This window comes from Eutrigla gurnardus (genome assembly GCF_963514095.1).
Source record: "Eutrigla gurnardus genome assembly, chromosome: 9".
NCBI lineage: Eukaryota > Metazoa > Chordata > Actinopteri > Perciformes > Triglidae > Eutrigla > Eutrigla gurnardus.
In genome coordinates this window covers 18,873,579-18,895,062 of record NC_139923.1, presented here as the reverse complement: position 1 = coordinate 18,895,062, position 21,484 = coordinate 18,873,579, and the positions used below count along the sequence as shown (strand labels likewise).

Genomic DNA, 21,484 nt, shown 5'->3' with positions numbered 1-21,484 from the left:
ATGAATTTGAGCTTGTAGTAAGATGTCTCAAATGAAACTGCGACTTAAGTCTTTAAAAATAAACTGAAAGTGACATTAATGACTACATCACGTCTACCTACATCGACTTTCTGACTCTGCTAAAAGCAGAGTGCCAAAGGTGTCTGCTGATATCTAAGATATGATATATATATATATATATATATATATACATACATACATACAGTATATACGCCAGCAAATTGTAGTATGTAAGAGGACAGCTTATACAAAAGATGCTTTCTCTACAATTGTTGACATCAATATATGGCATATGAGATGATATGACATGTAAAAGATAAAGTAATTTTAGAGAGCAGTCTGTGCGGAGTGAGTCTATAAAATGTTAAAAATAACTGAAACATTTCCATAATAACTTTACTAGCATTTACAAATGAACTTCTAAATTTGCCAGAATTCTGTATTTCACAGCTCAGCTAATATAATTACTGAACCTTTTTCATAATTCATATATGCTGACTTGAAAGACATGAGAAGCGCCCTTAAAGAATTTGGGAGACGAGTCGGAACACTTTGGGAAATTAATGAATGCCACTCTCTAACTGTATGAATAAGAGCAGAGTTATTCTACTTACTCTATAATTTGGACTCCTCTTCATACACAGCAGCCCTGAAAATCGATTGCATGTTCTTGCAGAGACTATACGTTAATGAAATCAGGTATAAATAAAGAAAACTAAAGATGCATTTTGATTGTGTAACAAAGTTTATTACATATGTCCAAACATATGTACAGCACATTTCTCATGAAGAGTGGTTTTGTCACAAATATAAATTATTTAGACTTTCTTAAAGAACATATGATACAGGAACTGTAGCTTGCTTGACGTGGAAGAAAAGATGCGCTGGCTGTTCATTGTAACTGGTCGGCTGAGTGCCCTGGACGAAACACACATTTCTTTACATGTATGTTTTTCCCTCATATCATCAAACACTTTTGGAAACCACAGAACCGCATGATGATTACCAGAATGTGTGGTCCCTTAACCAGTTCATTCAGAGCTATTTCCTTATAATGAGACTGCAATACTACACCCTGCCTGCGTTAGGCCCCAGTACTGTGCAGGAACAATATACGGTATGGTAATACACACATAAATAAGGCACAAATGGAGAAGCATAAAAAAACAAACAAAATAAAACAACAACAATTGAGGGCCAGAGCAGGTTTGGCACAGGGAAAGAGAGACCAAAGGTAATAAACATAATGAAATCAGCAAATTCCTAATAACCCTTTAACAACCTACCAGCAACAGCATTGCCAAACCATAGGTAAGGAAAGAAAAATGTTTCATCACATAGTATTTTTCAGACATAATTGAGTACTTACATACTGCAGGTGGAGAGATGAATTCATGAAACTACACCGAAGTACCATTCTTAACCACTAGAATACTGAAAGGCAACAAAGATAAAGGATTGTCCCAAGTAGTGTTAAGAGCCTTTACACGAGTTGTTGCAATAAATACTGCTTAGAAAACTTCCATTTCATCGGCCTACTTGGAGGGGGAGGTGGTGAACAAAGCCAGAGGATTGCAATGATTTATATAGCTACACATGAGCAATATGAATTTGCTAAAAAAACGTTTTTTTTTCTAACCTTTTGTAGAGTTAAACAAACTAGCTTTGTTGGTCGTTCAAATTACCGTAAAGGTTTCGGCCGTGCCATCACTTTGCACATTTTTAACCCACATGGTGATTCAGTTCAGCTACATTTTCCAGATAAACATTTTGAAGGTGCAGATGATGAGCAAACACATTACACATTCCTTTGTACTGAACTCTTCTAATGACATCGTTTGCAATACTTAAAGCGAAACACACAAAAAAAAAAATATATATGTCCATGTCATGCTTCCTTCGGGAATAATCCCATACATCTTCCATTCAGAAAAGCCAAAGCTTTCAGGCACTTTTAGGATTGAGATCAGTCATCAGTTCATGTATCCTAAATTCTCCTTAGAAAATAGTCCACGGGACTAAGCATCCATAAGCACTCCATTCAGTCTTAACCATGGTTGACTGATTTGAGTCATTTCATTTAAATAAAGATGCTTGTTTCTGTTCCCCCCTCCATCTTCAAGATGACTGACAAACGTCTTGTTTCAGGGCATCGTTCGCAGCCAGTCACTGGGGGATAAGAACAATAGTTTGGCTGGTAAAGAGTGTACATTTTGATTCCCTTTCCAACTGTGAGCTTATGATTGGCGAGTCCTGACTCCATCAGCAGCATGTATGTGGCTTTTACTGGACAAAACACCCAGATCAGTTTCTTAGCCACTTCTATGTTTTCCTATTGTTCCAGTTAGGATCTACCGCGGCGTTCGGCTCCGCGGGCCGTTCTGGTGGAGAGCGGGAGTCCTGGGGAGACTTCTGGGCCTGCGGTGAGCGAGGGTCCAGCAGCGGAGGAGGTTTATCAGGGTGGAAGGGCCTGCTATAGTGCTCTGGTCCAGATGGACCTGTCGGCCTCTGCTCTGGCATCCTCCTGAAGTCCTGAAGGGGGCCTTCTCTTCCCTGGTGGTAGTTGGGACGGAATTCATCGGGACGCCTTCGTTTGGGATCTGAATGCCTGAAATTTCATTTACAGCATTTTTTTAAACCAGTGGTAATGACATGGCTGTGCAATTAATCTGATTTCATGACTTTGGCTTCCAACGATTATGAAATCAAAAACATTGACATGATTATTCTGCCGCATTCCGTTTTGTCTTGTATTCTAACTCCAGCAGGTCATGGACGGCAGCTCATTAAGGAATTCTCCCAGCACTGCTGGCTTGGCGTCCTTCCTTGGTGCTGAGCTATGATCGACTATCAATTGACTTGGAAAGGCTCAGTGCGACTGTCAACGGGGCAGACTGTCCTCAGGATGGCAAAGTTGGCAACCCGTCTGGCCAGTCTCCAAAGACCCCGTTTTGTTCACCGAATTTTTTCGTGTCATCGCCATTCATATCTATGCAACCCATGTATTGCGTTAACATACATCTAATCTAATAATTTAGCTCTCAAAGTGCAGTAGATTGATGCATAATTTAAACGTAGGCTAAAAAAAAAAATTTTTTTTAATTTGACGATCATCCCAAAGTGAAATGAGTAATCGTGTTTAATAACAGAGATCTCAATATTGACCAAAATAATCGCAATGATTTTGACCATAAATGTAAAAGTAGCCCTAGTATGAACGACATACTTCCTAATCATCAAACCAAACTAAGTTAAAACATGTAATCAGAGTAACTCTTACCTGTCATAATAGGGTCTATGACCCCTGTGGTCCCGGTCGTTGCCGTACTGCTCATATGGCCTTTTTCGGGGGGAGCTGTTGCTGCGGTAACTGCCTGAGCTGCGGTAGGAGTCCCCGTGTGGACGTCGATCACCATAGTGATCCTTGTAGCGGTCATACGGGTGATGTCTGTCTCCCTGCCATGACTGGTTGCTGTTACTTGGATAATTGTATTTACGGTCCCTCTGCCAGTCTCCTCTATCTGGAATGAAACATGGAGAGGAAAACTCAGTTACTGAGTTATTTAATAAGCAACAACTAAATTCATTCTAGTCATTTAGTGGTCAGTTTAACATCTTGCCAAAGGACTGCAGTTGAAAATTAGCCTGCTGGCTAACACTGGCAGATTTACAGAAATGTTGATCAATGTGCACAGTCCTTTAAATACATAAATAAATGAAAGGAATAGTTCCAAGATTTCACTTTCCTGAGAGTTAAATGAGAAGATCAATATGAATATGAATGAATGTGACTCTTCAGCCATGACACAATTAGCTTAGCTTAACACACAGACTGGAAACAGGGTTAGATTGACTGTCCAACGTTAACAAAACGTGCGTGCCAACACAAAATGCTTACTCTGTTCAGCGTTTTCTCTGCCTTAAACTAACAATCCTATCCACACGTACCATCATTGCCGAAGTGCCGCTTATTAGCCGAGTTGTACGGCTCTCTGTGGTGTCCATGAGGGCCCGGCTGAGACGAGTGAGATCCAGGTTTGGAGGACGACTGCGTCCCCGTGGAGTCTCGACTGGAACCGCAGGGCTCCGGTCTGAAGTTTTTCCCCCTCCCTCCAGGATCCTCCTTCTTCTTCTGCTCCTTCTGGAAATGTCACAGGATATTCTCCATGTTGATGGTGCACATAACACCTCGTTCACGTCCTAACACTTAATAAACCAGAGTGTGAACAACTAGAAATGGGAGCAACTTGCCTCTTCCTCGTGCGATCGCTTCTTCTGTGCCATTTTGTAAAGCTTGTGAAGCTTCCTCGCACCAAACTCTGTAAACTTGGACACAAAGATCCAGAGGTTTCTGCCGAAAGAGGAACAAATAAACGATTAGCAGAGTTATACAGACGAGCATCATGGATTATTAAATAAAAAAAAAAGGTAATAATCTCACCTCCGCCATATCTTGACATGTTCGGGGTCACTGTAAGCTTTAAGGCACTCTGTGATTCGGTCTCCAATCTTCAGTAGGCATGTGCGAGTGTGCTGGAGCTGCTCCTGGTCCGAGAGACCCTCATCTGGTTTATCCAGCTGCTTCAGGGCCTTTTTCACCGGCCTCATGCGCTCCTTACACTAGATAAGCACATGTGCAAATTGCTGATATTATTGTAATGTACTGCTCACAAATGACTTATTATTTATCTCCACTGGCTTAATCTTTGCAGGGAAATTAAAGTAGAAACTCACAATACTGAAGGTCTCCTGGTCGAGTTCATCGTCCTCCTTTCCTTCGATGGGAACGGGGTCAGACCCAGCTGTAATGTGAACTGGACCTTGAGGTTTCTTCCCTTTCGCCCCTTTAGCCTGAAACGCAGAAACACCAGACACAGAGAAAGTTAACCCACGTCTGTTATTCACTCTGTATTCACAGGGGGCAGACGGGCAAAGGGCTGGGGCTTTCTAGCTATTGCATTTCAACGCTATAACGATAAATGTTCCCATCAACACCATGGCCATGTACATTTGAAATAGTTTGAGCCAAGCGCACATGATAAGATAATGAGTACTATGCTGAAATACCTTTTCTTTTCTGGACTTGGCACCCTTTTTTTCTTTGTCCCCGTCCTTCTCCTTTTTAGGAGTTCCCTGTTTTTCTTTGTTCTCTTTGTTGTCCTTTTTCTTTTGTCTTTTCTTGGCAGGGGACTTTTCTGTTCCATCATCCTGTTCAAAACGCAAGACAAGACAACATATGTTGACCAGATAAAAGAGAGGACAACTAGGATTTTACTAATAAAGTGAAAGTTAACTGTATATCCATGGTTAAACGTCACTAATTGCAGTTACACGGAGGAGCAGCACCCATAATGTGTGTGCTGTAGGCAGTACACCAGGCGTAACTAAGCAGATACCCTACAGGCTCGCAGGTGACACTGACCTTGACCTCGCCCTCCTCTGACAGATTGTCAGACAGGCGGGGGGAGGAGATGTCGTTGCCCTGCTCATCCTTCAGAATCTTGTTCTCCTTTTTCACCCGAGGCTTCCTCTTCTTCACTTTGACCTTTGGAGGAAGAGACTGGGTGAGCTGTGTGGGTGGGGTGGGTCAAAGGCAAACGTCACGCGGTTCAAACCGTGCGGATGAATTACTCTAATTAATGGCAGCATACCTCCTCCCCTGTTTTAGACTGGTCGGTACTGTCTTGTTCTTTTTTTAGCAGCTTGAGAAGATACTCTGCTCTCGCCTGCAACTGCTTGGCCTGGGGCTTCTTGCTCGGATCGTCTGGGAGAATCTGCAGAGGGACGTAAATGTTAGATTGATATGTTTAAAAGGGGTGCTGCTTATTGTGCTAATGAAGACAAACGGCTGCATTCTCAAATTTTTGATTAGATCTTGAATTAAATGTATTCATTTAAGCAGAGTGTGTGCTTACGTTCTTGAATACAGATTTTCATTCATTTTCAAATCGGTGATAAAAGTAGAAATTAGGTATTTGCCTTGTCAGCAAGTTTCAGGTCAGGATCCGTCTTGATCAGGTCCCAGTTGCCAAAGCCGTGCTCATAGGTACCGAGCAAGAGCTGAATGTCATCCGCAAGATCCCAGTCCACATCAAAGTGGGCTACCTTGACTCTGCATGTCATATTGAACCTGTGGGAACACAAATGCACTTTTAAACATCATATCCTGAACGCAATGCGACGCCTGTGCTCCCCCCTTTCATGAGCAGTGATATCTTACTTATTTCTCTCAGCAGGATTGGACGGCACCACTTTGTGCAGCGGCTCAAACTCTTCCTCGTGCTGGATGATGGACTTGGCGTTGACCTGCACTCCCGAGATCTTGATGTTAATTCCGCGCCGTTTCCCGGGTCCTTTGGCTGGAATAATAACATGCTTCATTTTTGGGCCGAGAAAAATGTGAGGATTTCAAACGAACTGCGACCAAGCAAAACCATCATACCTTCGACTGGGTTCTCTTTAAGGTGTTCTTCATGCTCCTGCACTGCAGTTACACAACTACTATGAATCAGTTCGCCAAGTCTCTTCAGGTCTGCTATGGATTTGTCCACCAGCTCAGAGTCTCGGGCTATGGCCTCCAACCTGGACGCAGAGAGGATCAAGTTGTCAGACAAACCCAATGATGTAGCAATACTGTATATTTACCATTAATATAATGTAATATTGCTTACCTTTCGAGTGGAGATCCAAATTTCTTGTACGCCTTAATGAACCTGGTGACGATATGATTATGAATACATTTTAAATGTGTCCCCCGCCACCACAAAAACAGAGAACATGCTCTCAATATACTTCACCTGCGGATCTCTGCGTCGGTGAAACCCTCCACGTTGTTTTTGCGGGCTCTGGGTCTGCCTCTCTTCTTTGGCTTCTTGTCGTCGTCACTATCATCAGTCTCACTTTCGGAGCCTGAAGAGCGGTTCTTCAGCTTGGAGCCCACGTCGCTGTCACTGTCATTGGCCCGAGCCTGAAGGACAGAGGAACAAGAGCAACACTTTATGACTTGATTCAAACGAGCTGCTGGAAGAAAAGTATATTTCTCAGATGCAACAGATGTGTACATATAAGTTAATGTCTAACATTTTTCCCTCGTCTCCTCTTACCCTCTTGTTCGAGCTTCTGCTTCTGGGCAGCATGAATATATCGTCCATCTCTCGCTGCTTCTCCTCCTCCTCAACTTTGCGTCGCTGCTCTTCAGGGATGATGTTATCCCATTCCAGTATGGGCTTATCAGCAAACTCTGTAGTCGTCTCTTCCATGCTTGAGAAGTTGGCCACCTGCGGTGACACGAGGAGAAAGAAAGGAACCAATTAGACGTTGGAAGAGAGGGATCTCTTGCTACTCAACAATAATCGAGATTGTACAAACAAGTGTTACCTTAAACTGAGATAGAAGTTCATCTGTAGCACTTGAACCTTGGTCACTTTCTCTCGTTTCAGCCAACCTCAGGATCTCATCAATATCCATCTCCTACAAGAAGAAATCAATTCTGGTTTAATTTTACTAATATGCAACACAAGTATGTTTAATGCACAGAAGATAACTAGTTGTTATAACACCTGAGGTTCAGACTCCTCTCCTTCTGCCTCTTTGAAAAGCTCTTCTGCACCAAACTTGAGGATGGCAGTCAGTTCTTCTTTATTAAATGGGTTTGAACTGTAAAATAAATAAAAAAGCAAAGTTAAAACACAAGGAGAGCTTCAATATCTCAATATTAAACAAGATGATTTCTGACATCTTACTTTGTGTTTCCTGAGTTGCTGTCCAGTACGGTTCGACCGGTGGTGTCCATTCTCTGAATGACGAGATGGTCCAAAACCATCTTCTTCTTTGCCCTCTCAATGATGTCCTCCTCCACTGTCCCTTTGGTGACCAGTCGATAAATATTCACCTACGAGAGGAAAGCATAGATGTCGTTTTCTTATGACACAGCAATTTTTTTTCAATTTTCTAGCGGATCGAGAGTGAAAGCCCTCAATTTCAGCCGTGGATTACCTGCTTCTTCTGGCCGATCCTGTGAGCCCTGGCTTGTGCCTGCAGGTCATTTTGAGGGTTCCAGTCAGAGTCAAAGATGACTACGGTGTCTGCCGAGGCCAAGTTTATTCCTAAACCTCCAGCTCGGGTGGACAACAGGAAGCAGAAGTCCTGGGAAACAGATGAAACTGTAAAGTTAGATGTTATCGAGTAATACACCACACACCAACATTTGTAAATTCACTATGAAAAGGGGAAATGGTAATCATGAAACAAATGTACTTCAACCGTAGGCTGTTCTAGTAATTATGTATATTTGATCCGTTTTACACCATGTATAAAAGATATCCTTCACCTGCTTCTGCTCTCAAATAAAGTAACAAAACAAGCAGAAAAAAGGAACGTATGTTGTTTTTTTAAATAGTCATCATCCCAATAAGAAGATATGCAAACTAAAAATATGTGGTGTGCATTTGAGAATGCATTCATTTATTCCATTAGGAGCATTAAATTCCTAGTAAACATACCTCTGAGCCTTCGGCATTAAAGTGGTCAAGTGCTTGCTTCCGGATTTCACCCTTTATGGAACCGTCCAGCCGCTGAAGAGAAGACAGACAAACGTTGACCAGGTGAAGATTTCCCAGAGAGCTGCTATAACCTTTGCATCACATTGCTTGACAAGCCATTGTAGCCGGTCTATACGCTCAGAGTGAAACCAAGTCATCAAAACAACCCCAGTGGAGTGTCTTGCTGGTCTTCAGAAGAAAATAACTTGTTGATATAAATAACCACATGATCTCTCAGCTGGGCGGAGTATGTGGGCATCAACACTGACATCCAATCCTCAGAGTCAAACCCACCAAACACAACGGCCCCCAAAGCCCCCACGCACTGTAAACACCAATGCAGTTTGACCTAGAGTTTTACAAGTTTGACCTTTAATCCGTTGGCAGGCATGCCCTCTTATCTTCATGCCAGATTACCCTGAAAACGTGCTAATCTAACCTGGAATGGGTAGCGATTCTTGGCGAGATATTCTGCCAGAATGTCCAACATCCTGACCATCTGGGAAAAGATCAGAACGCGGTTCCCTCGTTCTCGGAGTCTGGTCAGCAGCTTGTCCAGCAGCACCAGCTTCCCGCTGCCCCTCACTAGGCCCTGAAAAGGTATAAAGTTAGGGTTTCATGAAAAATCAAGCAGCCGGTCGTGTCGTTTCATCTTTGTTATATCACAACTAGTTTCCTTTGCAGCACAGAGATATCCTGAGGTGCTGGGATCTAAAGAGACTTCATAAAGAGACGTACCTGCAGGTGTTCCTGTTGTTTTTCGTTCTCTACTTCCTCAGGCTGTTTAATGAGGAAACTGTGGTTGCAGCACTTTTTCAGCTCCATAACTATGTTCAGGAAGCCCGAGGAGCTGCCTCGGGTGCCTTTGAAAAGAGCTCTGTAATTCCTCGTTAAAATCCACCTGGAAATATTGAGGAACACATTAAGTTAATGGGGAGGAGAAATACAGCTACTGTACAAGAGATAGCAAAGACAGATGCCGAGGGGGGGGAAAAAAGGTTACAAAAGACCGAAATAAATCGTACTTGTAGAATTGCTTCTGCTGTGCAGTCATGTCCACGCGGAGAATCTGTTCCACTTTGGCAGGGAGAGATTTTTCCACATCTTTCTTGACGCGCCGCAGAAGGAAGGGCTCCAGGACTTTGTGAAGACTCTGATAACCGTTATCCCTCCCTTTCCCGTGTTCGTCCTCAAAATCCTCCCAGGAATCAAACCTGTTGTGCAAGACGGAGAAAACAGAAGTCACTCAACCACAACTGGACTCCACTTTTCTTCAGTGTCATATTAAAACACCTAAACCGGGACGTACTTGTCAGGCATGAGGAAGTGCAGCAGTGACCAGAGCTCTTTAAGGGAGTTCTGCAACGGAGTGCCAGTAATGAGGAGCCTGTGGTTAGACCTGAACTCCATTAGTGATTTATACAGCAGAGAGTCGTCATTCTTCAGTCTGTGAGCTTCATCCACACCCAGGAACGCCCAGTTGATGTTCCCAAGCACCCCCTGCAACAAAAGTCATTGTTAACCAAAGTGATCCCATTCTCCTCAAACACACATACTTTATAGTCAAAATATAAACACAATCGTAAAGTACGATCACTTACCTTGTCTTTGAGGAGAATTTCATAAGTGGTTAATAGTGCGTTGAAGCGGATTCTCTTGGTTTGATGGTTCACCCACTCGTAGTCGCGGATCTACGTAAAACGGGAGCAACAGCATATGTTCACGTAACCGACTCTGGAGAGACCGCCGGACTGGAAGTGATTCGGGATTCAACGTACCGATTTCCTGCTCATGACATCGCCGAGGTAGACCACTACATTCATCTGCGGGGCCCAGGTTTCGAACTCCCTCTGCCAGGAGCTGAGCGTGGAGAGAGGCACCACCACCAAGAAGGGTCCATACAGCTGATGATGGTGGAACAGGTACGACAGGAAGGAGATGGTCTGGATGGTCTTTCCGAGCCCCATCTCATCAGCCAGGATAACGCTATTGCACCTGAGCATAAGAAAAGCATGTTTTTTTTGTGTGGTTTTTTTTTTTGAAAGCCCATTTTTCAGTTATACTGTTATAATGATTTACACTGTACCTGCACCAGGAGTGGGCCAACCAGTTCAACCCATCCAGCTGATAATCTCTCAGTTGAAGGTTGTCATCTCCAATATATGATGGCTGTTTCTTCAGAGGAGCAAACCGTGGTCGTTGCTTTAACACCTGAAATTACAGTTAAAAAGAATCAAACATGAGGACTCAACCTTTTGTAAAATAAATTAAGTAAAATAACATAAAATATTCTTCTGACCCTCACCCATCACTGACTGCTATTAAAACTAAAAATCTAGTGTATTGGGGTCATCTTTCCTCACCACACACCCTGGAGGTTTTACCAGCGGGCTGAAAATACCTGGACTAACCAATTTTGGGTCATTTTGATTCTTACCTTGCAGTCTTTAGAGGGGACGGTTTTGCTGGAGTTTCGGTTTATGAAGCTGTCGATGCAGTGCTGAAACTTCTTGCCAACCAAAGCTCCATCCTCCCAGCTGCACTCTGAATAGGGCAAGCCCATCCACTTGCATAGATACTCCGGTTCATTGGAGGAGGGTGTCTTGTGACTATGAGCTGTTTAAGCCAGACAAACGATAAGAAATAGAGAAGTGACTGTGACAAAAGTAAAAGTATAGAAATGTCTTTGCACACTTATGTCTAATGTATACACTATATTGTCTGCTATCCTATGTTTATATTTTATATTCTAGTTGTTGTAGTTGGGTATATTGACATTGAATTCTAATATATTCTGTACATTGCGTATTCTATCTATATATCTATAGTATATGTTAAAAAAAAACTAACTCAAAAAACGCTAATATGAAAATGTAACAGCTGAAACGATGAGGACTCCTCGTGAACACGCACACATCAGTCAAGTCAACAAAAAAGTCTTCTTTGCTTCTTTTTCACGGCCTCTACACACATTCAAACACCAGCCATATATATATATGGCTGCTGTAACACAATCAAGTCCATCCGTTTATTTAAAAAGGCAGCTGATGGTGAAAAATTAGAAAAGGGACTTACAGGGGAAGTCAATGGATCCTGGTGTCTTTCCTGTTTTTGTTGCTGGTAAAAAAAAAAAAAAAAAAGTAATTTTAGTACACCTTATGTGCAATAAGATGAACAGCAGTGCAACCAGACAAAAGCAAACACATCCGATAATGAATTCTTACCAATAATGCGCTCTACAAACTGAAACTGCTTGTTCAAGTCGTATATGAGCTCCTGTTGGCAGTTATGAAATTCTATATCCTCAGGGGACGCCCTCCTCATCCTAGGAACAGGGAGATTAAACAGTCAAGATTCTCGCAAGATGAACATCGGCAACAAAAAAAAACAACAATGTTGATGTGAAGACGGTTTTCACCATGAATTGAGCTCTTCTTGTTTCTTTTTGTAGTTGTCCATTTTCTTCAGTCCCTTGACCTTCTGCTGCAGCAGGGAGTCCATGCTCTCCCACGTGTTGTGGATGTAGGACCAGTCCTTCCACTTGATCAGATAGTGAGTCTCCCCTTCATCCGTCTCGGGGTCGAAGCCTTCACCTGGGTCCCCATTTTCCTGCACAGCATACCCCGTAGTGGAAGCCCCAGTGGCTGACAGAGATACAAACACATTTTGTTTTTTTGAGGCGGTTTAGTACAAGTCACTTAATGTATTTAGAATGTGGTTTTATTAAATAGTAAAACATAAAATGCATTACCCCCTTTCTTCCCCGTCCTGGTGTCCATAACCTTCTCAATGGTTTCACTGTCGTCATCCTGCAGCTCCTCTCCCGCTTCCCCCGTCATTTCAATCAGGTCATCAGAGTCTGTTTCAAAGTCATGTTGGTCCTCTTTATAACTGGAACACAACAGATTATAAGCATGTTTGTAAAACAGTCTGAACATTCCTGTCTAATATGCATCTGAAGATCAATCCCATTGGGTTCATAATGCACCTTTTGACTTTTGTTGCACCCCTTCTTCGAGTCAGTCTCTTTGAAGTGCCATCCTCATCATCCTCATCATCATCCTCGTCATCATCATCCTCGTCGTCATCTTCAGCAGATGAGTCCTGTTTCCTGGACTTCCTGCCTTTTTGAGAGACCTGCTTTTTGGCTGTTGATTTGGTCTGAGGTCTGTAAAAGAAAACCACACAGACCACTTAGAGATGAGGAACGACCTCCTGATTCATCGTCACAGTACTTCTGGTGTCTTTTTTGGTCAACTGAAAAACTGCAGCAAACCTCAAATTATTTGTATCATTTTTTAGGAATAGATTATATTAAAATCGTTTAGATTTCTACATCAGGCTGCAGCATCGAAGTGTATAGTTCATTTCACACAAAAGGGGGGGAAGAAAAAAAACTGCTCACACAATATGGAATGATTGATGGTAATAACCAGTGGGTAGCTGTCTGATGGCCAGCCCTCGCTACTCTCTTACCTTCTAGCAGGAAGTCGTCTGGATCTAACTTTTTTCTCTTCCTGCTCACTGTCTGTACTGTCGGAAGCCTCCTCCTCCTCCTCCTCCTCGTCTTCATCATTTGAGTCATCATCTTTCCAGATACTTCTTACAACAAAGAAATACCACAAGTTCACCCTCAAGGCCCATCAGTGCTATAACCAAATTCATCAATTTCATGAAATACTGGCCAAAGGGTGTTGACCACAACCCAATTTGATCCGGGACAAGCCGCTGATCTGACCAATCAGTTTTGATTTAAATGTAAACGTAAAGAGCCTCATCTGTCTGACTGAAAGTAACTGAGCCCATTTTCAACAAACAGGTACCCATTTCCAAGCTTAACATGATGATAAGAATCACAATATGAAGACAAGACAGACATGAACTGTGCAAAACTACTGTGTGTCGAGTGTTAAGTAACAATATCTTCCTAACAAAAGGGTTCTATATAAGTGTTTCAACATGGAAGAAGTGAAAAAACACAGTGCTGTACTATCAAATTAATTAAATTATAATAAAATAATAATACAAATAAGCAAAGATGTTCACAGTCTTCACACTCACTCTTTTTTCTTAGTTCGGCTTGTTTTTCTCTTTGGACTCTCACTCTCAGAGCCACTGCTTCCCTGGAAATACAGTCGGCACAGCAGAAGCACATTTCATCAAGAGCTTTGTTTCCACATTAAAGGTAACTGCACTTTTTCCAACTTCCACTAGGTGGCACAAGTGGCTAGTTGATGTCAATCGTGCAGAGCCATGCTATACAAGTATTGTCTTTATTGTTTCTTTACGTCTGCTTACCCCAGCTCCGATGTTTAAGCGAGCCGGCTCCTGTCTACTGCGATTTGACCTCCTGACCCCATACACATCTGGATGTTCATCCCACATCTGTAAACATAGAGTTACTGCTGTAAGTATGTGCCGTCAAGCTGCAAAAATATATATTTTCACTACCTAATTATGTCTCAATGAATTGATTAAGCTATAAAGTCCTTTGCAATAGTGACCCAAATCCCAGTCAGTTTCCCAGTGTCCGAGATGGTGTTTTCAAATGTCTTACTTTGTCCAAAACCCAGAGAAAATAGAGGCATTTCCGTTATTGAAAAAGGACAATGACTTTAGTAATCAATTGTCAACATAACTGAGGATAGAATTTATTTTTTCCTGTAGCTATCTTGCTATCATTTGCAACCTACTAGCATTATGGGACAACAGCATGTACATCAACAGCACATTTAAAAATCAGGCTTTTTTGAAACATACATACTTAATATTTTGTTTATACTTTTTTTTTTTTGTCACTTTCCACACTGCTTAGAATCAGGATGCAGTGTGGAACTGGGACACAGTTACACTCCAACATGGACGGATGGATGACAATGTGGCTGAAGAAAAACTACTGTACTGTATATCAAAACTTCATAACATTAAGGGCCTGATTCCACAAAGTTTACTCAACCTCCATTATTAGAGAACAGAAACCCTCATCTCCTTTAGAACCAGTAAGTCGCCACAGAAAACGTAGGTGCGTCTCTAAAGTTAGGCGACCGTTACCTTCTTCACATCTGCCAGACGCTCCTTCTTTCTAACTGGCTTGTCTTTCACTTCTGCTGTGGTTTGCTGTGATTTGGACTCGGCAGACTCGCTCCCGGACTCCGAGTGACTCTCCGATTCGGAGGAGCTGTTTGACTCAGAGTTGTGGGACCTCCTCCTCTCGCTGCCGCCATGCTCGCTCTCTGACTGACTTCCAGACTCCGACGCGGAGCGGTTGGATTCCTCTGAGGCTGAATTGCTACAGGAACAAGAACATGTTGACTCTTTGATTTTTCAGTATACATGTTGAGCTATATTTCACATTGTTCTGTACAGCAAACAAAAACAAACGAATGTGAGGAGAGTTGTGGCAGCAACTTAAAAAAAAGAAAGAAATGTAACTGAAAGTGCCCACACTCACGAGGACATGGAGAAAAGGCATAGCTTGATGTTACGTTTTAACGGTGAGCTGAGAGGAAACAGAAACCTAATCCGTCATCCAGCTAACAGTCTTATAATAACCTCATTCTCTCTGAGGCACACAAATCCTCTTAGTCATTTTGAAAAGCCTAAGACATGATTTAACAAGGCATCACCTCTTAAGAGTGGTGACTCAGAATTAAAATGGTTCTTCTCTGGAAAACCTACAGCGATATAATCAAGTGTAATAAAAGAAAATAAATGAGCAATACAGTAAACACTTAGCAGTCCATCTATTTTTCGTGGAGAAATAAGAATATTAAGATTTGCAAATGACTAACTTATGAGTATTTCAATTCAATCAGTGTCTAATTGTGGCCCACCATCACAGGTTATGACGATAGTTGAACATGAGTTCAGCCGTTTGAATCTACTTAAGATTGTTTCATATAAAGGATTTTTGGAGAGCTGAAGGGGGAAAGTAATCACTGATTCTCAAGGAGAAGGGGAAAAAAATATATATATATATTAGATACATATCTGGAAAATAAAAAGAAATTCGTGAAATTGAAACATTTCTTGAAAAAAAAATACAAAAATAAATCTTAATCTTGTTATGAACCATCAAATATCTCCATTAGAGGTCCAACGCCCCTGGTTGGTAACCACTGCCACATGTAATTTATTCAGAAAAAAAAAAACTCACACGGAGATTTAATGTTTTGGGACCCCTTTGAAAAAAAAGGTGGTACATGTCATTTGACAGAAAAATATACTTGTATACTATATTTACAATAAACTGTAGCTCATATTTTGTGATGAAAATACCGTGATGTGTGGTTTATCAATTGAGCATGATGGTGACCTTTCCTGTCTGGGTTTCTCTGAGTGCAGTACCTCGTCTGGGCACAAGGGGGAGCCACTCCCCAGGGTGAATCATTGCTTACATGGAAAGATGCAGCTTTGTGTATTACAAAGACTCAAATTAGTATCTATGTTTAATCATTATTTCATCTATTGCATGTTTTCTGAAGAACTACTAAATAATGAATATTGTAAAAATATAAAGGATGACCACGTCTGTATTCTGACATTTAAAAAACTATGGGATTAAGAGGAACATTAATACATTTGTCGGAACTAATTGATAACAATTTAACTGGTGTTAATGTATGTATTATGGCGGAGTTACTAAATTTCACAGCATGCATCACGAGCAGCCTCAGTCATGGACGTACAAAGAGAATGACCAAACTCGGAAGTGCATGCCACCTTCCGCTTTCAGAGGTCAAAAGTGGGCGGGAATGAAAAAAAAATCTCAAATTATCATTGGCTGGCGTGTTGCTAGGTGAAAGTCTAGCCTATGACAGAGCAGTGTGCAGGCTTTCCAATGTCTGAACTCTTCCTGTTCCTCCTCCATGTAGTTCTGAGCAGAGTTTTAATACAGAGAGGTGAGCAAGCTGGGCCCACAAAGCAAGGGCCATTTTGTGACTCGGGACAGCAGCAGTGTTGTTCTTTAAAAGATGTAATGTTGCATCAAGTCATCTAATGTCCTATTGCTCGTTCTGCTGCTGTGCATACCCACAGTGCTCATCTATCCTTGTGAAAAAGTTAGGCTGTCATCAGTAGCAGAGGACATACTTCACACACAGCTGAAAATACTAAAATGGCTGCCACAAGATCACACAGAAAACTACAAGTGTGATGTAACCTGCTGCAGTGTACAGTCAGTAAAATGCTGTGGAGGGTGATTACCTGCATTTAGTATCCAAACTTCTCTGTGTCTTTATCTAAAAACACAACAGTCTATTGTGATCAGGCTGCATTATTTGTTGTGAAAATATGGCAGCAATTCTAACATTAAGAATGTATGTTAGGCCATAGCATTCATACAACAGAAACATCTTATTTGTATGTATTATAATAAAAATACTAGCTAGCAACCAGTGCAGTTTCTGATATCCTGCATTGTTCTGACACCATGCAAATGCACCTGATATTAGTTTTAAAAAACATCTTTATTGATGAAAATAGAAGTGCTTCCACTCATTTTGTTATCTGAAGATTCAGATACCTGAAGATAATACACAGTTGCAAAAATTAACCATCGTTCTAAAAGAAAATTAAAAAAAAAAAAGAACAGCAGACAATACTTTACAATAGTCTTAATATTCTTGGCCTATATGCCTTTAAATATAGACTACCTGAGAAGTAAAACACAAAGCCAGATTTAAATAGAACATAACATTGTTTTTCTGTAACATTCACAAGCATGTTCAAGAAAGATGCTTCAACCATCAATATCCATAGCCAATATTAAAATGTTTTTTTTAAAGCACCCTTAAAACTTGCCATTTACAATGACAGTAAATGTATGTGATGGGGCCATCAATGGATAAAAAAGATATTGCCTGAGAATTGAATGGTGTCATTCAATACATTCTAATAAAAATGAAAATGATGTGTGAAGAGAAATAATTGAAATTGTCTAATGCCCCCAAAACAAGTAAAAATCAATCTTGTCCTGCAGACAAATATATAGTTGGAGGTTAAGAGGGTATGTTACAGAAGCATGTGAATACTGTCATAATACACAAACACAGAAGCACGTTTAAGTTGCTATCCATCTAAAACAAGACAAAATTATCCATAAAGGCATTCAAATATTTGGGATTAAGGGCTTGAAAGAGCACACACACAACTTAGCATGAGCTAACTGGAATTTCCTTCAACTTGCTAAACTTGGGTAAAACTTTAAACACAGGTCCAGATTAAAGTTGATAGATTGGTATATAATATAAAAAGCGAAGCCACATGCATCCCGGTTTAAAGAACATGTGTCAAAGAATGTTTTGGTTTTTTTAATCTAGAAGGCTGAATATATTACTAACCATAACATCAAAGCTTAACATTGTTTTTGGAAAAAAAACAAAAACAAGCAACAACGTTGATTAAAAAAAAATGGTGCAATGCAGTACCAACTAGTTAGACAAGGTCGTTTATAGCGAGAAGACATGAAACACTGGTGACAAATCAGCAGCAGCATACTAAAAGGACAAACGAGATTTTGCTGTGGGTCTAGCACATAACGTACATCTTGTGGGCAATGATCTCTTTGACACAGGCCCTGAAACCTCGGTATTGAGTGAGAGAAACGGCAGGGAAATCAGGGTGTGGCTATTAAACAATAGCAAGGTCATTCATGACAGCGTTGCATCGAAACCAATTTCGCAAATGTACACACAGGTGATCAACCATGACAGGGTAAACAATCACACCACACAGGAAAAGGGTAAAAAAAAACGATAAAGGATCATACCTTGATGCATTGCTTTGGGTCGATCCTTCATCCTCTTGTTTTTTACTTTTATTCTTCATCATGGTAGTATCCTGAAAACCTTTAATATGATGGTGGGGGTTTTTATGTGTGTGTATGTGTGTGTGTTCCTGGTATTTACTGTGAAAAAGTTAAGAGGAAGCATGAACTATCATAAAAGTCCCACTAGACAGGCTTTTGCTCAGGTGGCAGTTAAAACCCAGGCGGGTGCGACACGAGCCAAGAAGAAAAAGGGCATTAAATCGAAAATATTTCTGTAACATCGTTTACATCGCTGATTTAAGCGATAGCTGAGAGAAATAGTGACAGGACAATACCTCGCACAGCCAACGTATGTCTTTCAATATAGTCCACGGATCAAGCCGCATACAATTAATTCCAACTGCGTCATCGCATAGAGGCTTACAGAAATAAGATTTAAAGCATGAGAAAAAGCAGTAATGTTAAATCAGGAACTTACGTTACACAATGTAAACAGACCGATTCAATGTGAAGAAAGGCAGTAAGCCATAAACGAACTATTTGATTCACGTTCGCTCCATCAGAGAGGGGGTATTATCCATATCCGATAAAAAATAACAAACCGTAAAAAATAATAATATAAGCGTTATATATTAGCGTTGTTTTGAAAAGATTTTAGGCCTTTAAAGTCTGCGTCGGCTGTCAGACTCAGAGCGACGGAGGCGAAGCAGCACTCTAAAAATGGAGGCGCGCCATGGCTGCCGGAGCCCAGTGTGGAAAACAACGACGAGCACTCCCTCGGCACACACAGCGGCTCGTTCGACTCGACAAAACGGCCCGAAAACCACGCAAAACCCCCGGTTTTCCGTTAAAACGACGACCGTGCGTTCAAAGCGCTTCGTTTATATCAGATTCGAGCGGTCTAGTGCGGGAAAAACGGCCGAAGAGAAACGTTCTCTGACGAAAGCCCATGGCACCCTTCCCAAGGCTCAGCCGCCATCTAGAGCTCCTTCCTAGCTCTGAAAGCTTCGCCTTTGATTGACGTTATTTCCATTTACCCCACACTCAGGTGATGTTTAGGTCCCACCCCTTTTATTATGTATTAAAACGTGTTTTTATATAAAACGTACATTCATTTTCAGACCCCCAGGCTTGAAGTTGAGACCTTTACTTCCCACTTCATTAAAAAAGAAGGGACAAATACTGAGAGGCTTTAAAAAGTATATAATTTCTGTTGCACCAATTGCATCACTTCCTGTTCAGACAGGAAGAAGGACAACCGGGAGCCATTTTAGAGAGCCTTTAGATAGGGTTTTATTCTTTTAGTGCAAAACCTTCTTCACTGCATGCAATGTATACAAATTAATAGTCAACTGTTTTAATTGATGAAGTGTAATTTTCAAGCATTTTTGCTTTATCTCACCAATCGAGTGATGATTTTCTTTGTAGGACATATAGGAAATATATTTGAAGGAGATTCACCAACCCAGTCCGGAGTTTAGCATAACGTTTACAGTATAGTATAGTTTATAAATTAGCAGAACTTGATGAGTAGTGACACAAAGCTAGCGCTAACGAAATTAGTTGTGCGGATTAGCTGAAATGTTAAAGCTAACAGCCGAGCTAAAAGGATTTATCAAAATATAATGCTAAATATTCTCTTGTGATTTTCTGGTTAATCAGCTAATGAAACAAAGCCAAGGAAAAATATGAAGACATACACTTTATTTAAAGACAACATTTGAATATCAAATGTACAAAGGCTGATTTTGCGTTTCCAAAAAACAGTGTAATTTTTCCAGTTCGCTAATCAGCCAGCAACGGTGTTCCAGTGTCCGTGTTGTCGTAAAAAAAAATAAAAATCCAAATGTCAAAGTCCAGTAAGAAAACCGCGTCATCTCGTCAAAAAATGCGGCTAACCGCCACTTTGCCATCTTCACGTTAAACAACGCTGTCTCCACATCAGCAATATCCAGTTGAATGGCGTCTTGATAGGATAAAAACAAGAAGGGAAAGTCGTAAGCCCACATTGCAACTGAAAAGATAAATGATTCACTGTCCAGCAGTTAAAGAAGGCTAGACATTAGACCCAAATTAAGATCGTTTAGTAGCATACATAGCTAGCTTTCAGCTGCGTTACCTCACATTCTGAAATAGGAGTTTGAAAAAGTACAGTAGTTAAATTTTTTTGGAAAAACAAAATAGCTATTCTCACAAATTGTAAATAAAAGTAATTGCATAGACAACATATAATGCTAACTATGGGGAGTGGGCTTGTAATACAGCGAAATAATTATTTTTTGAATCAAAGCTGTTGAACTATTTCCGCCAAACGATGATGTATTAAGTTCCACTTAGACATTCAATACAACTTTATGCATCACATGTAATAAATTCAAATATTCGGCCAAATGTTGCACATAGAAATTCTTAATAACAAGTTATACAGTGAGAAGTGCAGCAAGCTAGAGTGATAATGCACAATCTGTCAAATTGTTGTAAGGTTCTGAATGGGTAGTTTCGTGGATTCAAAGTTAACAGCAAAATGAAGTGCGAGTTGAGAAAACGCGACAATAATTTGCAAATCAATTCATCAACTGACCACCAGGGGTATGATGAGTCAAGAGTTAGCCTAATGCACAACGTGGTTTGCATAAAACTTAATTACGCAACAGTGATGTTAAAACACATAACGATCTAAAGCGACAAATCACGTGCAAGTGCGCAAACAATGCTGTATGCAAATTAAGATCCATAGCCTTATTTGACAGAACGTTTACCCCAGTCATCAAAGCAAATACATGATCGACAACAGATGGACAACAGAATAGCATCCAATGACTATAAACACAACCCTTCAAAACAATATCAATATTGAATATCTACTGCTCTTAACCAGAAAAAAAAGGCCCTCGTAGTTCTATGAGCATTGAAATACAGCAGTTAAACAAAACCGTAACATCGTGTTGGCCATCAAACCTTGAGGCTGAGAACCTATCAGAGATTTTAGCAAAATACGAAATATAGAAAGTTGTGGAGAAACGTGGCATTTTCTTTAAAGTACCAACAGGAAGCATGGCAGCCAATGTCCACATAAAGCCACAGTAAAAAAAAAAAAAAAAAAATGCTTATATTATTATCAATAATGAAAATAGGCTGATGAAAATTACCATAACATTTACAAATTTAGCCCTTT

At 40.8% G+C, this 21,484-nt stretch overlaps 1 protein-coding gene across 2 annotated transcripts; it reads right to left on the bottom strand.

Moving 5' to 3' along the window:
- Positions 1-726: 726 nt before the first annotated feature.
- On the bottom strand, positions 727-19,385 carry chd2 (chromodomain helicase DNA binding protein 2). 2 transcript variants are annotated; one of them, XM_084017417.1, is made up of 38 exons: positions 18,310-19,385; positions 14,592-14,829; positions 13,839-13,925; positions 13,602-13,663; positions 13,017-13,142; positions 12,529-12,708; positions 12,292-12,431; positions 11,959-12,184; positions 11,765-11,865; positions 11,616-11,657; positions 10,978-11,156; positions 10,627-10,751; positions 10,319-10,535; positions 10,142-10,231; positions 9,850-10,040; positions 9,566-9,754; positions 9,279-9,441; positions 8,980-9,132; positions 8,502-8,573; positions 7,996-8,145; positions 7,743-7,891; positions 7,560-7,656; positions 7,378-7,470; positions 7,104-7,277; positions 6,798-6,967; positions 6,672-6,713; positions 6,443-6,582; positions 6,221-6,359; positions 5,980-6,130; positions 5,652-5,774; positions 5,423-5,545; positions 5,068-5,208; positions 4,735-4,851; positions 4,442-4,620; positions 4,252-4,351; positions 3,949-4,141; positions 3,281-3,521; positions 727-2,608 (listed from the first exon to the last, which is right to left on the bottom strand). In XM_084017417.1, the coding sequence occupies exons 1-38, from the start codon at positions 18,369-18,371 to the stop codon at positions 2,323-2,325; spliced, it is 5,451 nt and encodes a 1,816-aa protein (XP_083873543.1). In that variant the 5' UTR covers positions 18,372-19,385; the 3' UTR covers positions 727-2,322. The 2 variants fall into 2 exon arrangements, with proteins under 2 accessions (XP_083873543.1, XP_083873544.1); XM_084017418.1 differs by having other exon boundaries at positions 13,017-13,139.
- Between the last annotated feature and the right edge of the window lie 2,099 nt (positions 19,386-21,484).